The 20,404-nt window shown below is 41.2% G+C and overlaps 2 protein-coding genes across 2 annotated transcripts in view; one reads left to right on the top strand and one right to left on the bottom strand.

Annotated features, from left to right (window-relative positions):
• The window catches only part of LOC145436579 (cytochrome P450 3A11-like), a 171,369-nt gene that overhangs the window by 71,424 nt on the left and 79,541 nt on the right, over positions 1 to 20,404 (top strand). The gene's annotated exons all lie outside the window — the stretch shown is intronic.
• Positions 1,146 to 2,209, bottom strand: LOC145435687 (uncharacterized). Its single transcript, XM_080312985.1, has 2 exons — positions 2,017 to 2,209; positions 1,146 to 1,955 (listed from the first exon to the last, which is right to left on the bottom strand). Exons 1-2 carry the CDS (start codon positions 2,056 to 2,058, stop codon positions 1,146 to 1,148), a joined length of 852 nt encoding a protein of 283 aa, XP_080169111.1. The 5' UTR covers positions 2,059 to 2,209.

Here is a 20,404-nt window from a genome sequence, read left to right as displayed (position 1 = left end):
TTACTTAGTAGGCCTGATATAACCATATGTTTACTTTTTGAAGTTGATGGATTAGCAGCAAACAGAGCAGCAGTAAACCATTCTTTGTCAGCTGATGAAGATGAGATACCTCATAGAATGGTCAATCCGTTGATTCCATCCAGGTATTCAGTATCGATAATTAGAGCTTCAGATGAATTGGTTTCACTTCTATTTACAGATTTATCTTTTTCCTGCCCGATCCACCGCATTTGTTGAAGACATGCAGGAATAATTTACTGAGTTCAACTCGCAGCATGTGGAATGACGGAGACATTTACATGGAACCCATTAAATATTTGATTCGGGTATGAGAAACTGTAGCCAAAACTCTAGTAAATAATGTGGCAATATTTTTCTTTGGTGCACTTGGATTGAATTGACAACAGGATGACATAAAACTTGGGGATTTGAGATATTTCTCCCATCTCAATGAGTGTCATGCCTCTCCAAGTCCATGGGAAAAAATGAGTGTTCCCATCGCTGCAAGGACTCTTTCCTTCAGAGTTGGTAAGTGTGAAATGAATTGAAAATATTCTAGTGGATGATTTTGTGTTTCAGGAAAAGCTCTACAAGAAAAAGGTTTTATCGCACTTTCAAATTTCATCTTAAATATTGATGAGTGGTTTGATTGTGTGAATGCCGGCTACCAGCATGGGAACCCGAAGCCATCCCGTCAGCCTTATTACACCGCAGATGACAGTACATTAGGTTGGTTGGAGAATGACTTTTTAGGATATTTAGACAAGTGGGAGGAAAATGCGCAGAAAAGGCCTCTGATGGGATCCGTGAACCGCGAAAAAATGCTGCTTTCAAAGCCTACCAGAAGTGGACTACGGATGGCGACCAAGTCTATGGTAGCAATAATCCGTGAGACACTTGCTGCAGGCGCAAGGTTCGTACTGCCGAGAAGGATAAATCAAGATCCCTTGGAATCCTACTTTGGAGATCAACGTCAGAGGGGTCATAGAGCAGGCAACCCTACCGTTTCCATGTTCTCTGCTAATGCGCGGTCTTTGGATCTGCTCCACCGTAAATAAAACACAGCAGTAGTTCTAAAATATTCAACTGTTTTTTTATATGCAGCAATAAAGTGAAATGAAAACAATACGGTAACAATGCTTGCATCATTTACTAAGAATTTTTAGGGATTTCCGCAAACTGCAGGACTGTGGCTGTTTGTTTTTAGGGGTGGAGATCAACTTTTCACGGCAATTAATATGCAACCGAAGGTTAATGTATCTTTTTAGTAACATTTGTAGTAGGATGGGATCTGCCTCAGGAAAGAATTTAGAAGGATTTACTGACGAGATTATCTGTGCGTAGCAAATATGCCTGTGACCCAGATATTTTGAAACTACTACTTCGGTGCGCAAAATCATAGCAGTGAAGCCGTTATGTGGTTTAACAAGGCTACCTCTGTTGCGACCTTCGAATAGAGGATGTAGGTCGACAGAGCGATCTATCTGACTTCGGCACCAAGCATTACGCTCCCCTTTTAGTTTCCTGATACCCCATTTCAATAAGCTGCCCGCCAAGTACTGAACTGCTCCAGTCTGAATTTCATGCTGTTGGCTTGAACTATCTGAAGATTCTGACGAATTAGGGAAGCTAGCATCAATGATCTGTGGTATGACACTCTTCATAATTCGCTTGGCAGTAACTTCTGGTAGTTCAGGCGTTCCAAACTTCCTGGTCATAATACTGACATACTGTCTCATCATGGCAGTCTTGCTAGAAAGAGCAGTCAAATCCGTTAGTTCTCGCAGAATTTCTTTCTGATGGCCGTGTTGCAGTGTAACACCCAAGTGATTGAGAGTACTTTGCAGAATATTCAAACAGTCGACTTCATAATCGACAGTAACAACCATTATTTCATTTCTTGGCTCAGTAGCTTCCTTCAGTGAGTCGTCGCTGGCATCGTCCACATCATCAACCTTTAATTAAATGCACAACATGACATATAAAGTCCTGAAGTGAGATGTATTGCATACTTACATCGTCAAATATTCTCATCAATTCTTCTTCAGTCAAGTCCATTTTGAAATAAGCTCACGATCACAACAATAACAACGTAAGTTACCTAAACGGCAGTTGACCGAACGATAGTGTAGCTGCAAAAGACCCATGTACCACCAGGTGTCGCACCAAACAACAGCTTGCCATACGACTGTCCAGACTAGTGCTGTAAACGACTATGCTTGGGGTCAAGTGACTGAATTCTGGAAAAGTCATCCTATGCTCAATGTATTTGCCTTTTGTCGTGCACCTGTCACAACTTGAGAACCCAGAAAAATATTTAATGCTCTTGCACATCGCTTTTGCGGGCGCGTCACATACGATGCAATCTATTTCCACTTTGAAATGCTTCTCATTAATAATGACACCATCATGCAATAGAATCCCAAGATCGTTAACGGTATCTTTCAAGAATTCGAGATCCTTTGACTTGGATTGTCCAGCTGCTAAAGCTACCGGGAACACTTTGTAAATACTCAAATTATTCACACAACAAAGAATTGGCCAGAGGCTTACTTTTGAGCTTTTGAATAAAGGAAGACCATCTATGTTGAGCGCCAATTTCAGAGTAGTTACTGAGTGAGTGACACTTACTGGTAAGCAAGATAAAGCAGAAGTCAGCCCACGTACCCATACAGATTCCAGAGCGAACTTCTATATTAGCACTGTAAATGTCCTAATACGTTTGCTAAAGCACCAGCTACCCCAAGCCAGTAAGCTAGTCGTACCGTTCGAAACTTCCGACGGCCTGCTCTCAATATCTAGGAATATTCACTAACGCTACACACAAAAGACAACCCAAGTCTCTGAATATTCACTTCCTCTTTTCCGACATCAGCAATCTGCTTCAGTCCGGCAGCAACCAGAACCAGCACTAGGGTTGTTCAGAATTGACCGACTTTCAAAAAGTCTAGGTTTTCAGTCCGTTTCCCATGCCTTATACCTTAAAAACAAATTCTGGCAACTTTTTTTTGTAATTCATCCCCTGCATCCGTGTGCACTAGGGTTGTTCAAAATTTGGAAAATGTTTGGAATTCTGCGTGTCCATCGCTTATTCTTTAGATTATTGTTAAAAAACAATAATGGGCTTGAAAGAAGCTCCCAGGAAAGCCGCTAACATTTGTCTAAATGCGTTTGAAAGTCGTTGTTGAAGAGTGGGCGGGCAACCGACAGTAGAGGCGGGCAATCACGAAACCACGGTTCTTGATTGGGTAATCGGCTAAGCTTCACTGATTACTGCAACAGCTGACTCGGATTCGGGAGCTTCGCTTTACTAAATTGAAAGTCTGTTTTGCTGAGGTAGAGTCTGTTAGTAGCGGTTGTGGTTCTGTACAAGCGCGTTGTGTGTTGATGAGTCATTAGTAGTACTGTAACACGTGTTCTTTGAATGCTTCAGAGTCGATAGCAGTAGTTTATGCTTTGGAGCAACAATAGTGCAGTCATGGCAGAGGCAAAACGGCGAAAGATTGCACACATGCCGCAGCGAAGAACAAGATCCAAATCTGAGCAGTACTTGGTCGGATATGCTTGCGATGACATCTGTGGCTCGAGATTACCTACTATACGAGAAGTAATGAGTTACTTGCTGCATCTGAAAGAGCATTGTCCTCAGTCAACCCCTACTCAGGAACTATGTACTGTGGTGGTGGATGATGTAATGACAGTGTGGAAAATGGCGAGAATTGCGACAATGCAGAAATCACATGTGGTGCGATCACTTCAAGTTCTGACTATGATGCTGATGTTGGACTTGGCACCTCGACCCAATCCATTAAACTGATGGCACCTAAAAATATTATGAAAAATACGCATGTTTCCCAAGCTCTGGATCGATTGCAAGTAACTGACAACGATGCAACGATGCTGATGGGAGCATTTATTAAGGCTTGTAGAGGAGATATAGCCATGTTCTCCCTGTCAAGATCTTCAACGAAGAGAGCCAGGGAAACAAATCGCCTGGAAATATCTCAGGACATTTTGGAAAAATTTGCCGAAAATAGACCACAGCATGTTGCCATTCATTGGGATGGAAAGCTCACAGAGGATAGATTAGGAAATCGATATGAAGCTTTGTCAATTGTTCTATCTTGTCAACCTCAATACTCGGAAGGAAAACTACTTGGAATTCAGAAGATACAAAATGCGGCAGGTCAGACACAAGCTGAAACTACTTTCGACATAATTAAAAAGTGGGATATACAATTAATGGGATATACAAGATGCTGTAACAGCTTTGGTTTTTGACACCACAGCAAGCAACAGCGGCTGGAAGAAGGGTGCAGCGAAGATCCTTGAGGACCTTCTAGGAAAGAAGGTTTTTTACCATGTGTGTCGGCACCATGTGTATGAGCTAGTAGTCAAAGACGTCTGGAAATGTTTATTTGGAAAAGCAACAACCGGACCAGAGAACATATGGTTTGCCCACCTTAAGAGCTGGAGCAGTCTTGACAGAAAACGGCAATTCAAGACTCTGACTATTCCTATATGCTTTAAAGAACGAGCAGCAATGACAGTTGAGAACTTCAAGCTACTACTCGCCAGAAAAGATTTCTTCACACGGGATGTCTACAAACAATGTGTGACTAATGCTCTTGCTCTTCTCGGTGCAGATGGAGATATACATCATCACAAACCTGGTGCAACACACCATGCAAGGTGGATGGGCACAATTCTGTATGCTCAGAAGATGTTCATGTGGGCTGATCAGTTACATTACAAATCTGAAGAAGTGGAACTGCTGCATCGCTTCAATCTCTTTTATATCCCTGCCTGGGTTGCTTCCAGCATCGGTCGTGATGCAGCCGGTAATGACTTGAGATTCATCCAGGACATGTTGAGTTACAAGGAACATGATGAACAAGTTTCCACAGCTGCTTCACAAAAGCTTTTAAAGCATGACTGGTATATCGTGGAGGAAACCGCTGTATATGCCTTGTTTTCGCCGAGTGAAAGCAATGAAACCCGAGAAAACATGGTAAAGACGCTCCTACAGGTAGAGCGAACTTCAAGTTTCAGGAGAGGCCCGCCCTCGTTGAATGCAACTGTACACATCAACAAGGACACTACTTTGTCTGATTTTATTGGGCCACAGTCGTGGTACATATTTGATGTTTTTGAATGCTCTGGGGCGTGGCTAGCTCAACCGGTTGATGTTTGGCACTTATCAGATTCCTACACCAGAATGAGCTCCTACATCAGTTCTGTCAAAGTCGTTAATGATGCCGCAGAACGAGGTGTAAAGCTAAGCACAGACTTTGCTGCAATCTTGACTGAAAATGAACAACAAAGAGACAGTCTGCTTCAAGCTGTGGAACAGCATAGGAAGACAGTTGGAGACAGCAGGAAGTCAACTCTAATCAAAAGCCTGTAATCTGCAACTTGTGCCTGACAATGCAACACTGATCTGCAACGTACTTTTTTAATGTCTTTTGTAAATAGTGCTTTTCGCCTTCATTCAATTGTGAATAAAAAGTGTAATATGCGTTTGTTTATGGGTGAAACGTCGACCAGTCATAACAAGTACTACTGAGATGTTGACTTGAGTTTCACTCACTGTCAGTAACTTTTGGAAAGGTTGAAGGTAGCAACATGCATGCATCTAGTTTATTCGTATCTCAACTAGCGAGAGCACCTGTGCAATACATAGCACTTTCTGCAGGTAGATATTAACTTAGGCGGTTGCGATGTTGTACTATGGACTCTTGATGACAACATTAACAAAGGCAATATATCATGTCTGTAATGCCACCAACAGAAACGACTGCACAACAGCACGCAAAAATCGTTACCGGCAGTGTTCACAAAGTCGGTCTTTCAGCCAATCATTAGCTTATTATTACCGGCTTCAACCAATCAGGATTAATGGCTTCTCTTTGCCCGCCCACTTCATCGATTCCCCGCCCACTTGCCGACGGCTACTTTCAAACGCATTTAGACAAATATTACCGGCTTTCCTGCGAGCTTCTTTCAAGCCCATTATTGTTTTTTAACAATAATCTACAGAATAAGCGATGGACACGCAGAATTCCAAACATTTTCCAAATTTTGAACAACCCTAGTGTGCACATTGAGCTGGAAGAAAAGCAGCTGAAAATAGGGGATCCCCTAAAATCTGAGTGTCACGATTTTACCTAGCCTAGTTAAAGTGACATATAACATGGATTTATGCAGCTGTTGCGGTTTGGAGTGCTACAAAACCCCACTATATAAGGCATTCCTAGTTCAGGATATCATTTCCATGTCCCACACTGCCTTAGGACTGCTCAAAACTACCTAAAACTGATAAGTCATTTTGTTGGATCACATATCCTACACCCCTCAAACCTACCAGGCACTGTTCATCAATTTCCTGGATCCCCATGTGCAAGAATACAACTGTAAATGTAACATCCACTCACAGCCACATAATAAACATCACAGGAAACGAAAAAATAAGGCAAAGAAAGAGATCATCTTGGCAAAATATTATATAAATCAGGTGGATGAAATGGTTGCTTTCGAGAAATCTGCATATCTGTTCCGGTGATCTTCCACAGCTTGTAGGAGGCTCGCTCGCTGTTTTTGTCATCCGTTATGAACGCAGCATAGTCGGTATTCAATTTTACCATACGCTCTGCTGCATCATTAACTACTTCAACAGTGTTCACAAATTCTTGAGCAGTCACGAAATCCGGATCAGTATGCCATTCCGAAACTGGAAGACTCAACCAATCATGTTCCACATGTATAGCATCAAATAGAAACCACGATTCTGGCCCAATCAAATCGACCATACTCATTGACTCAGAGACAGAGTCAGAGATCAGACTGAGAGGCATACCTCTGCGAAATTTTTCAGGGATTGGCATTTTCAACAATTTAGCAGCCATCGCTTCCTTCAGTTTGTCCACAATCTTTGGATTAGCCGAGAACATGGTAAATACCACCATTTCCTCAGTTAGATACCAATGATGTTTTCGCAAATTCTTGTATGCCACATCAGCAACAGCGAGATCGCATAATGAAAAGTTTTTCATGTCATGAAGGAATTTGAGATCATTCCAAGGTGCGTCACATGCAATACCAGTTTTCAACCAAGCTGGAACATAAAACAAAGCAATGAATGTATTGATTCGTTCCAACTTTTCAATGAACTCTTCAGAATAGTCCATTTGCTCACTCCACATGAACATTTTTTGACAGTACAGTACTTGACTCATCCATCTAGCGCTATGAGTAGCACCAGGCTTGCGAAAACGATGATCAACATATTTGTCATGCAAAATCGCCAAGGTGCCTGTTGCACATTCTCTGTAGTCATCTCTTATCAAGACTTCTTTCTGCTTTCCATCATTGGGTTTCATCAGTGGAATTATTTCTTGCTTTGCTTCATCAGCTTTCATCGCCAACCAGCTGCCTTCAATAAACTTCAGCGTTTTATAGCTTCTTGATTTATCAATATGTTTCCACTACTTCTTGAAGGTATTAAAATCCTTGTTTTCAGGGCCTGTGGTTGTCGATCCAAACAAACACTTCCAAACCTCTCGAATGACCAGTTCATAAATATGATGGCGACAGGCATTGTAGAAAACTTTCCTGTTAATCAATTCTTCAAGTAACGGAACCGCACCTTTGTTTTTACCAGTGTTTGAGGATGTTGTGTCAAACACAAGAGCTCTAACAGATTTTGTTAAATTCCAAAGTTCCAGCAGTTGAAATGATGCATCAGCCTGTGCTTTTCCTGTGGCACTTTCCAGAGTTTGAATGCCAAGAAGTTTCCCTTTCTTAAATGCGCCGGAATACGCAGACGATGCGAGCACTGCCAAGGCCTCAAATTGATATCCTAGACGACTCTTAGTGAGCTTTCCATCCCAGTGCAATGCAATGTGCTCTGGTGGATTGGTGGATATTTTTTCAAAGATAGATTCGGAAATTTTAAAACGATTTGCAATGCGTCGTCGATAGGTCCCAGATCATGAAAGATGGAAGTCATTAGGGTTGCCATCGCAAGCTTTAATCAGTGCTGCAGTTATCATGGTAGCGGCATTATCACTGACTTTCAAGCGATCAAAAACCTGGCATAGGTCTTCGTCGCTGAATACGTTTATAGGAGCTTTTAGAGTCACAAATTTAGCGGAATGACCAGATGTCGACTGTGCAAGTTCAAAATCAGTGCTGTGAGAAGTGTCAGCTACCTGTGAAGATATAGATGAGCTCTCTGTAAATTCACCTTTGCTACTTGATGCTGGTGCAGACTCTCTTGCACTCATGGTCCGTCTCTTTTGTTGCATGATTTTCGCTTTCAACACTTTATCTTTGCCACCGATCGTTGCTAATCTCGGACCCCTTTGATCCTGATAAAATGCTATGTCTTCACGTTTTTTATCGTCAGAAAGAAGTCTACTTGCTTCAATTGTCGCTATCGCGTCAGGGGCTCCTATATCCCATAGCTTACTCAGTTTAACTTCAAAGTCGCTTTGTTTTTTTGATACATGTTGCCGGCCTGCAGTTTTCTTTAGTGACAGCCATTGTTTCCATACTGTTTCCAATCTTTTAGTGGCATTGACTTTTGTGATAGTCTTTATGCCAGCAAGTAACCAAAAACCGATCACTTCATCTACTGCGATCTGGATGTGTGACTTGACTGGTTCATTTTAAAAAAATGAATGCTCTCTCAGGTGTTGCACATATTGCATAACTTGCCTCAGAGTGGGCAAATTCGATCCCGTAATGGCTTCCTCAGATGGCCCAACTAAGAAATGCTTTGTCTGCGATCGTGTTCTTCTAGTTTTTCTTCGGTACTGCTTCACTAGATGACGATTTTCTTTTTTTTTCAGACATTTCGCACTACAGCTAATCTTAGAAAAACAGATATACATAAACTCAGTCAAGCAACAAAGAATAGTGGAAAACATTTCAGTTCTTTTAAAGTTTTAGGTCGAACACATACTGCATAACTTGCACAGGAGTAGCCAGATTAGATCCAGTTATGGATTATCGAAGATAGTTATTCCTAAATTGGAAAAACTCATACCAGTATATTGATATCTTGGGATATAACGAAAAATTTAGAGCAACCGACTGGCGGTTTTCCCCAGTCACTGGTGTTTCGACGCGGCACTCCAATGTAAATGAGTGCCGATTTAGCAGGCGTCGAATCCTGTCTGCTCAGCTGAATCTGCTCTTGGACTCGCTAACTCGCGTATCAGTCTTGTATTTCAACAGAATCAAGCAACCCAAATCGAAGATCAAACAATGGGAACTTCGGAATTGCTTTAAGAATACACTGATGTTAATACAAGCAAAGTGAGATTCGCAATAGTGCTCGCTCGTCCGTTGCTCGATGGTATGGAGGACGAGACAACGGCAGCGAGGGCAATTTATACTAGCGAAAAAAGACACTTTAACACAGTAATCAAACAATCAAATCACTAAAATCGGTACAAATACAATTAGCACAAACACGAAATACAAATTAGGACAGTTGAAAGACAAACTGATTCCTCTAAAAACGTTATCAAATAAAGGATACAAAAACCATGCGCAATCGCAAACACTGCCCCATTTGACTGGTCCCAGTCAACAGAATTGCACCAATAAGTTATCAGATCAGTCAGTACTCAGGTAAGCATACATTAATCTGTGACCGCACAAGGCAGACGACTGTCCAGTGTCCATGTCCATATCGACATTAAATCGGAATCACGAGTTCCTTTGTGGTCGCGTAACATATTGCGTGAATCATGGGGTATCGAGAGCGCTAACCAAAGAAAGTGAATTAATATTTATATCACGCCCAGTCAACGTTGAGAGAGAATAATTAGATGGATCAGCCGGTTGAAGCCATCAAGTTGAGCGACTTGGGTCCGTGATCAACTAAATTTTTTCAAAGGGCGTACACAGACAATTCCATTCCCGACTAATGCCAGTGTCATCATTCCAATACACACGGACTAAACTTAATGTTCATCGTGTTAGAAGCTATCGAGCCTCCCATCTCAATAACGTTCAATGTACCACTCTGAATGGTAGAGAGGCGTTCAGCAACTCTTCTAGTGATGAGAGCAAATCACATTTAAATGGTAGAGTGGCGTTCAGCAATTCTATACTAGTGATACGAATAAATCACCTTCAATCGTACATAGGCGTCCAGCAACTCTACTAGTGATAAGACTAAATCACTTATCACGAGAGAGAGGCGTCCAGCAGCTCCACGAGCGATGAAACGTTGTTGGGACGGAGAACCGAACGCGGCTGCAACGTAACCGACTTTATCCAAGTGTGATGACGGCCATCGTTGTAGGAAAAATCTTGTGACTGCTGCGAAATCCGTCGCCATTGAAGAAGTTGAACCCGTCGTCGCAATCTTTGAGGCGTCTCTTGCAGCAATAAACTTCAAAACAACACAAAATGTAGCAGATTCTATGCCAAGCAGCGGTGATCAATCCATGATGGGCAGCAGAGTCTTGAATGTAGACTGAATGCCTGCGCCCGAACCGAGGAGAGTCATGAGCTTGAATTAGCTTTAATGCGAATTGCTTCCAGACTCACTGGCGAATTGATTCCGGACAACCTTATTGCGAATTGTTTCGACGCGGCACTCCAATGTAAATGAGTGCCGATTTAGCAGGCGTCGAATCCTGTCTGCTCAGCTGAATCTGCTCTTGGACTCGCTAACCTTGCGTATCAGTCTTGTATTTCAACAGAATCAAGCAACCCAAATCGAAGATCAAACAATGGGAACTTCGGAATTGCTGTAAGAATACACTGATGTTAATACCAGCAAAGTGAGATTCGCAATAGTGCTCGCTCGTCCGTTGCTCGATGGTATGGAGGACGAGACAACGGCAGCGAGGGCAATTTATACTAGCGAAAAAAGACAATTTAACACAGTAATCAAACAATCAAATCACTAAAATCGGTACAAATGCAATTAGCACAAACACGAAATACAAATAAGGACAGTTGAAAGACAAACTGATTCCTCTAAAAACGTTATCAAATAAAGGATACAAAAACCATGCGCAATCGCAAACAACTGGAATAGACATTTGCAAGCTTTGTTTCTATCCCAGTAGAAAGGAAAAGAGTATCAGGTCTATTATGTCAAATAGTTGTATACTGCTATAATACTATGTTCACTAATCACGCGCTAAATAGCATGAGTCAAAACGCCGCCTGGTAAGTCCTGCACCTCAATCGTAAACACAGTCCATCAACAACAAAGCAGCAAGGCACCCGACTAATCAATGATCCCCGTTACACAGCCGTGCTCAGCGCTTCATCAGCGCTAGAACATACGCGTCACGTCAATGAGAACACACGGGCTCCTGTCGAGTCACTGACAACGGGAATCCCCTAATTCCGAAGAAATTTTTAGGTGCATGAGAAAACGGCAATGTGCACACGGATGCAGGGGAAGAATTACAAAAAAAAGTTGTCAGAATTTGTTTTTAAGGTATAAGGCATGGGAAACGGACTGAAAACCTAGACTTTTTGAAAGTCGGTCAATTCTGAACAACCCTAACCAGCACGCTACACTATACGCATGACTGGTCTTTTCAACCGAAGGCTCCGGAGTTATTATGCTTCCGGAGCAGGGTAAGTTGCACTTCACGCAACATAATGAAGGGGTAATGATGTTTTCTAATGGATATATCGAAGCTTTCGCATGAGATCGAAGAACACCGGTTAGGAATATATATCGTTTTTGAATGTAACACCGAAGTATCCTTTCTACGTATTTTAGACATACCTGCAAGCGATAGAAAATTAGCATTATTAGGTTAACAACGGGATATAACGAAGTCTAACGCATGCCATGGAACAACACCGAGTAGGAATTTATTTTGATTGAATATAACCACTAGACCATCCTACTACGTATTTTAGACATTCCCCCGACACTTAGAAAATCAGAACCTAATCGAGATGATCCCGGATGATCCTTTTACGGTTTTGTGTTTGCTGGGGTTGAATTTTGTTAGCTAATCCTACGATATAAGCTTGCTGAATGATAGTTAGCTAATCCTACAATATCATCTTGCCGAATGATATTTTGCTATTAAACTATTACTAAACTTTAGTGTAAACGGGCGTCACCATATTTTGGTCATCCGAGACCGAAAAGGGACACTTCTTCAAAATTTTTCCCGACTTTGTGGTCGGTTGACTAAAAAAAAGGTCAACTATCCGGCTAGGCTCCCCAAATAGCCGCCTGAGCGTTACTGCAGTGCTGATTTACTGTATCTCAGTTGAATTTTAACCTATATTTAACCAATATCTTCAAATAAGAGGGCAACTTCTCGAAAAAGAGGACACTTGAGCGTCCTCCGAGGACACTAAGAAATAGTAAAAAAAGAGGACGTTTGGTAACCCTAGTGTAAACACACAACGTAATGAATCCGCGACAATCTGAGTATACGGCCGTAAACCAAACTTTACGCTGATTGGTCGAGAGACAATGGCCATGGATACGACGCAGCAACGGAGGACGCTGCATTTACTTCAACATATAGTCGGCACTACGATGTATTCCTATAGCCGTGTAGACTGTATAAAAACGACAAGATTACAGTTAAATGTTTATTTCTTCATCAATAATGAAATTAGGAATGGAAATAAAATATTTAATAACATATACTGAAATATAATGCCGAAATACTACTGTGTTTATGAATGCAGTGCCACCAATGGCAATGAACTGGGGCGAAGAACAGATCTTTCCATTCATTTTCTTCCAACGCAAAGGACAGAAAGGCTTGGGAAGGCAGAGTATAAGAAGGCAGGACTATTTGTGGCATACATTTTGGCCTGAATTTGATGCCAATAAGAGTGATTTACTTGTAATTATCTAGCAGCAGTCAAATAAAAACTCCTTTCCTGTGATTTCTGCCCAAGTTCAAATTTCATGAACTCATTGCATGTGCTGTTACGATACCTCAAGCACACCAGTGCAGATGAGGTCTGCTCAGCTAGAATCACTCTATCATGTGAAGCACCCAGATATCCATATGGAAAAAGAACATGACCAATCTTTGCTACATTCACATGCGTGATGCTTAGTAGTCTTGAATGGCGCTTTCTTCGTGCAATAACCCCCACAATATTGAATACCTGTTCATACTGTACTGTCATTGAAGTGATTTGAAAAGAGATGTTGCATATGGAGTACCTGCTGTCTTGTTCCCCTCAAAGCAGTCCAAAACCCTACCAAAATTGCTACTTGTGAGTCGAAGAGCCCTATGTATTTGCCCCATTCTGCACATCCTCTCTGTTCTGATGTTCTGTGGGCTTAGGTAGCTAATCTGCATATGACTGACTTCGTTGGCTTCTCACCCTAAGATTCCGGTGATGGATTTGAAGATTCCATTTCAAGGCTACACGATGGCGATTCTAGATCAGGATCACCAGATGACAATGTAAGATTTGCATGTGCAGCATCCACAACATTGCAGGAAGACAGTTGACACGGCATGGAGTTCAGGGTCCGCCTCTTTGCAATGCGCAAAATCTTCTGCTTCACCACGGAGATTGCGACTGGGAATCGCACCTTTCTTTAGACGTGACTGTATTGGTATATCTATAATGCACTAGCAGCAAAATCTTCCTTGCAAAATTGGTAGGAGCAAATTATTATTATTATTAATATTGTACACAACAGTGGTGCTTTTAGCCTGTTTAAGGCTTTGTGCTCCACGACATGACAGTATTCGAACTGATCAATGCATTTATTCTTGTCTTTGACATTCTTTCCACTCTCTCATGCATCGGCTCGCGATTCATCGGCACTTTAGCTGCCGACTTGTAGCTCGCCTCACTGTGATTTCTGGACTTTTTAAGTCAGTGCAACTGCAGTGAGGTCGGCGATGAGGAGTAAATGAAGCTTGTGGAAGTAGGCTTGAAATCCTGCCTTATTACTCTGCATTCCCAAGCCTTCTTGACCTTGGACCGTTGGAAGGAAATGAATGGAAAAATCTGTTCTTCCCCAGTTCATTGCCATTGGTGGCACTGCATTCATAAACACAGTAGTATTTCGGCATTATATTTCAGTATATGTTATTAAATATTTTTTTCCTTTCCTAATTTCATTATTGATGAAGAAATAAACATTTAACTGTAATCTTGTCGTTTTTATACAGTCTACACGGCTATAGGAATACATCGTAGTGCCGACTATATGTTGAAGTAAATGCAGCGTCCTCCGTTGCTGCGTCGTATCCATGGCCATTGTCTCTCGACCAATCAGCGTAAAGTTTGGTTTACGGCCGTATTTCGAAAGACGTATGCTCCAGAAATACGGGCAACATTGGGCGCATCGAGCAAGAATTCTTTGAGATCTTGGACAGAGCTTGACTAGTTCGGATTCTCATTCAGCACCGAGTCAGTTTTCAGTTTTAATTATGACACTCTGAGAAACATGCACAATACACACTGTATCGTATATTATAGGGCCATATTCCTGTTATTGGAGGAGTCTTCTCAGTATAAGGCCGGGAGAGTAGCCTATATGGGGCAGTGTGGTCAAATCGACCATTTATGGAGATCATCACATTTTTATGAAACGTCAATTTCTTAACTTACATATCCGGCGAAATAGCTTGTATCATCAAATTGAAAACCCATACCAGATATTAATAGCAGTAACCATTTTTGTTTATCTTGTAGCAGCACAAATTTAATGAAATTGATGAAAACCGAGGCGATGCTGTAACCCAACGCCCAAATATTTCCCACGTTGCAAAAGCTCAGGTATGTTATGTTCTTAAAGTCTAAGAACAATTCAACGGAATTTGGTTCGTATCTGCAACAACTTTCGCACTCAAAGACACACGAAGTCTGTCTAAGAAACATTTAACGCAATATGGTTCGCATTTACAACAACTTCGCACACAAAGACACGAATTCCAACTAAAAGTCATTGAAATCAAGCAATTCTTGGCCGGCATTTTTATGTAGGCCTACTTATCTTACTCTTCCAGTTGTGGAAACAGGTTGCCAGAATGTTTCTGTATTTGCCGTTCAGAAATGATGTTGGGCGTGGTATGGCTGAAGAGCGCATGTTGAGTTGGTTGAGGACGGAGTTGGCTGAGAGCGAAGCTGAAGATGGATGCGAGTGAGTGTATGTTTCTGTGTTTGGTAGCGTCAAGTATTAGTAGTCGGGAGCAGCAGTCTGCAGCAGGGTTGTAATGACTCGAGTCATGACTCGACTCGAGTGACGATTTTTTGATGACTCGACTTGACTCGAGTCATTTTCTCAAAATACCGAAATGACTCGACTTGACTCGAGTCAATTTGTGTACTGACTCGACTTGGACTCGAGTCATTGCCCACGACTTGGACTCGAGTCATTGCCCACGACTCGAACCAAGTCATATGACTCGAGACTCAGACCGCCAAGACCGACATTTCATTGTAATTTCGAAGAATAGTAAAGTAAAAACACTATCGGGATTTCGTCTACTAGTGCTGGTACTTGAAAATTCGACCAGAAACTGCGTAAAGTGAAAAAAATTTGTTATATTATAAATGCGAACCATTCGATATCACGAAGCAGGTTTATAAAAGTGGGTTTAACAAGACTTTAACTGGAAACTGAGCAGTCAACACAATGACTTGGACTTGGACTCGAGTCATAATATCATCACTCGGACTAGACCCGCTTCTCGCTGACTTGGACTCGGTGGTGAATCGAAAATGACTAGACCTGATTCGAGTCAAAATTATGAAAGTGAGATGACTTGTGACTCGGAGTCACGTGACTCGGAGTCTTGTGACTTGGTTACAACAACCCCGATTTGCAGGCTTGAGTTGGATGTACCGGTCGGAATCTCTGCGTGGATAGTTGGCTGGGACACGACCTATTCACTGACGGTGCTCGCGAGCACCTAAGGAGTGATGTTGCCCCGTTGGTAGTTCGTACTTGCTTGTAGGTAGCAAGGCTGCTGCTGGGCTAGGTTTAAGCTGATGGGCATATCTATGTACGAGGCTTACGGTACTATATTCTACATGTATTTTCACAGTTATTCGCAAAATTATAACTAAAATTCGCATAAATGTAGAAGGGGGGCCCCTTCATAAAATCAAAGTAAGCCATTTTAGTGGGTGCAGAAATTTAATGATTGACTACTGTTTACGGTATTATATTCTACTTGGGTACATGTATTTTCAGTTTTCTGCAAAATGATAACATTCGCGTAAATGTAGGAGGGGGAGGCCTTTAGCTAATGGCAAAATGGATGGAGATCATCAAATCAAAGTGAGCTCTTGCAACTAATGCAGAAATTTAATGATCGACTACTGCTTACGGTACCATATTCTACATTGGTGCATGGATTTTTGTGGTTATTCATAAAATGATTACGAAAAAATGAGAATTGATGATTGACCTGTCTTTACGGTACAATACCATATTCTTTATAGACACAAGGATTCCGCGGTTATTCAGAAAATGGTAATACTTGAAAAAAAGCGCGTAAACCGGAGAAATAGTTTGAAAAAAGCGCGTGAACCGAGGAGGGGGGCCCTCGAAAGCGCGTAAATCAACCATGGGGGCCTAGGCGACCGCCTACCTCGCCTACCCCAAAAGCCACCACTGTTTAGCAGCATCGCAGAGAACCAGATTCAGGGAATGTGATCCACAGGGCATAAAAAAGGCACGTTGATTTAAATTCAAAATTTTTTTTTGTACACCAGCATTTCGACCAGCCATGTTTGCACCATCATCATATCCTTGCCCTCGACAATTAGCAATGTCCAGACCAAGCTCTTCCAGTCGATCAAGCAATGCTTTGGTTAGACCAGAGGTCTCAAACACGCGGCCCGTCAGAGCAATTTGTGCGGCCCGCGACGACATTTTGGAATTTCAAGTATTCAACTATGTATTCAAGTGCGATATATCTTTTATAAGTATGAGAACTTACATTTCACCCTAAAACTACTATGGAAATCACTGACATCTCAACAAACTTCACTATATCACATCACTTTTAAAAGTCATGTGGTAGAAGTTCAGTTATTACGTCACATATCTAGTTCATGACGATAAAACATTACCCGTTGATGATTCGTGACTGAAAATTTTGATTTGGTTTGGTGCGACCTTTTCATAAAATTACTCGAATTCGGATTGATTGGGTAATTGACTCTAGTTGAGTCGGGTAAAACCAGGGTTGTAATGACTCGAGTCATGACTCGACTCGAGTCAGACTCGAGTCACGATTTTTTTATGACTCGACTTGACTCGAGTCATTTTCTTGAAATGGGAAAATGACTCGACTCGAGTCAATATTTGGATTGACTCGACTTGTACTCGAGTCATTACGCATGACTCGACCCAAGTCATTGACTCGGCTTATTTTATATGACTTGAAGATGAAGAAATTTGCGAATCATAATGGCTAGATCAACGCATCCGACGAATTCTGCCGACATCGCTATTTGTCACCACTGCTTTCGTTGCACTTGTCTGATATCAGATATGCCGCCATAAAAACAACAGAAAATCATACATAGTAGCAATGCATTGTACAAAATCGTCCAGTGATGAAGAGGTAATAGATCCTCCGCAATTAAAGTACTCAAGACTTTTCAATTATACAAGCAAACAATTAAATCAAAGTTCAATTAGAGCCAATGAAATGACTCAGATGGTGAAGAGACTGATAAGCTCGTGTGTAGATTTGAAGGCGAGGATTCTTTGCATTTTTGGGCGACTACAAAGAATGAGTATTCAATGCTCTTCAGTGTGGTTCAAAAATGCTTGTCAATTCCTGCATCTAGTGTACTAGTGGAACGTGTATTCAGTAGGCCTAGATGTGGATTCATTCTACGGCCATGCCGCTTTAACATATTTGAGAATCTCCTTTCCACATTAGTATTTTTGAGGTGTAACTCATTGATTTGCTCTGCTGTCTGTGAAAACAGACAATGCCCCTCGTCCATTTGACGTTTTGTCAGGTATGTGCATTGTGCACGTGAGTAATAATGAATGGCTAATGTTGTGTGATGTTTGTACAATATGGTTTTTTCTAAAATAACTTCTTTTTTATTTTACTGGGTGGTTACTTGATAAAATTGTTATGTTGCATAAAAGGAACACTGAATCTGGCTTAATTTGAAAAAAGTGGAATCAATGATGTGAGAGGAGAATATTTTGGATTTGAAAATAAATGGAGTATTTTAGTGAGAAATTCTTTCATATAATATAATTACATAGTGGTAAGCCAACTATTTTTTTCATATCCAAAACATTCTACTCTAATAACTTCACTTTTTCTAGTTGGAATTGAGTCAAATTTGCTATGAATCATATTTTTACACAATGTAACGATATCATGAGATAGCTGGTAAAATTTGAAAATCTCTATTTGTAATTAGTCTAAAATTTTCTTTCATAGCATTGCTTTCTACTGGTTGGAATTGAGCCAAATTTGATTTTTTAGGCAATCTAGCAATTTTAAGAAGTAGCCGGAAAATTTGAAAATATGTTTTTGAACAGCCCCATCGTACAATTATTTCTCCAATGCTGTAACTGCGATGTAGTCTGTAATGCAATTGGGTAAACCTTTAGTATAATCAAAAGGTATCTGCTCTGTTGTCACTGCACAATGCACATAGTTGCATGCACGCTTTTACAGCATGCTGGCCTGTTGTAAATACCTCTACATAAACATGCATCCATTGATTCTCTATCAACTAGTATCTTGACACGAATTTGTTGGTTCTCTATCAGATAGTATGTAGACGTGAATTCGTTGGTTCTCTATCAGCTATTCGTGAGCTATCGTCGATGTGTTCATAATAAAAACTGAATGCTTGTATTGGTGATGTATCAGACTGACAAGAGAGATATTTGATTTTAAGTTCTAAGATTAGTAAACTTATCTTTAGCATCGGTAAATGAGGCCAGGACCTGTCCGTTATCTGCCTAAATAAACACGTGCCAAGACTATGATAGGGACAAAATGAGCATGTTTCGCAAACAAGGAATTCGATATCACCCAAGCAGGATTGAAAACATGAGTTGAACATGACTTCAATACTGTGACTTGGACTCGACTCGAGTCATAACACCATGACTCGGACTTGACCCTTTAAACGGTGACTTGGACTCGGACTCGAGTCTGTGATGAATTGAAAATGACTCGACTCGACTCGAGTCAAAACCACAAAAGTATGATTGACTCGTGACTCGGAACCATGTGACTTGGTTACAACCCTGGGTAAAACGTTAAAATCAGAGAAGGACTTTCGACTCGGAACGGTGACTTGTTAATCCCAGGGACGCAACAATCTATGAAACTGCCATGAGAATATTAATATATCAAAAGGTCGTAGCTTGCGTTGCGTAGGGTATATAGCTATCTAATCAGGTCAGTATGGCAACCATTGGCATTCTATGACCCCCGTGACGTATAGTTGATTACATGCTGGGTGTTTTTTGATCTCTTTATCGATGTTATTATCGGTGGCGATTAGGGTAGGCCTAGTAGTACGCTCTACAGCTGTAACACCAATGAATTATTCGCCGATTGGACATTTATATTCCAGGAGTTCTTAACCAGAGTCCGTAGACCCCATCAGGGTACGAAGCACCTCATCAGGGTGTGCGAGATGAATTGTGGAATTAGGCCTATATGCTGTGGAATATGTTCTTGGCCAATTAATTCAAATGGAAAATAGTCTTCGCGCTACGCGCGATTTTATGTCAATGCGCTTTCTGATTATAATATAGGTAGCCTACCGTCAGAAATTGTGTACGAGAAATCTCATTGGAAGTACAAGGGGTACGATCGCTAATAAGATTAAGAAGCAATGCTATTACTATGGTTCAATAATGTTTATATTCAAGTTGTTATTGATATGTTCCAATAATAATCGAAGGCAAAATCTAAGGCTGATTTAATTTGAAGTTGGCAATGACAATACCAATAGCCTATACTTATCACGACTTTATCAAAACCAGGATTAGGCTACACCGCTCAAATGTCTGATATCAGATCATTCTTCAGTAGATTTAAAAATATTCTGCATAAAATTGTGGCACGTCAAAGGTCCACTAGTTACAATATTATATCTAGGGATGGTGTGAACGTGAGGTTGAGGTTCACGTTCGCGTTCTGTGTGTGAACCTCGGAAATTTAGAGGTTCGCGTTCACAACAGAACCTTGGTAGGTTCTGCACTGTGAACCTTTTGGTAAATTGTAATTTTCACTCCATTATAAGATTTTTGGCTCAAATTTATTGCATTTCAACTGCGGGCCACTCCATGCATGGTGCTGGCAGCATAGAAAATCAACACTAAACGAGCATGCAACATTCACCTCGACAACCTTAAAAGTTTTACTTGCTTTGCTGCAAAAATTTTCTCGGAACATCCAGCTTTCCG

The sequence above is a fragment of the Botryllus schlosseri genome, chromosome 3 (genome assembly GCF_051294905.1).
Source record: "Botryllus schlosseri isolate E-star chromosome 3, Bs_hap1, whole genome shotgun sequence".
NCBI classification, from domain to species: domain Eukaryota; kingdom Metazoa; phylum Chordata; class Ascidiacea; order Stolidobranchia; family Styelidae; genus Botryllus; species Botryllus schlosseri.
This window is presented reverse-complemented; position numbering and strand designations above follow the sequence as displayed.

Coding starts and splice junctions, on each gene's coding strand:
- LOC145435687 (XM_080312985.1), bottom strand. CDS start 2,058: ATGGACTTGACTGAAGAAGAATTGATGAGAATATTTGACGAT. Junction 1,956..2,016: donor TGATGAGAATATTTGACGAT/GTAAGTATGCAA, acceptor ATTTAATTAAAG/GTTGATGATGTGGACGATGC.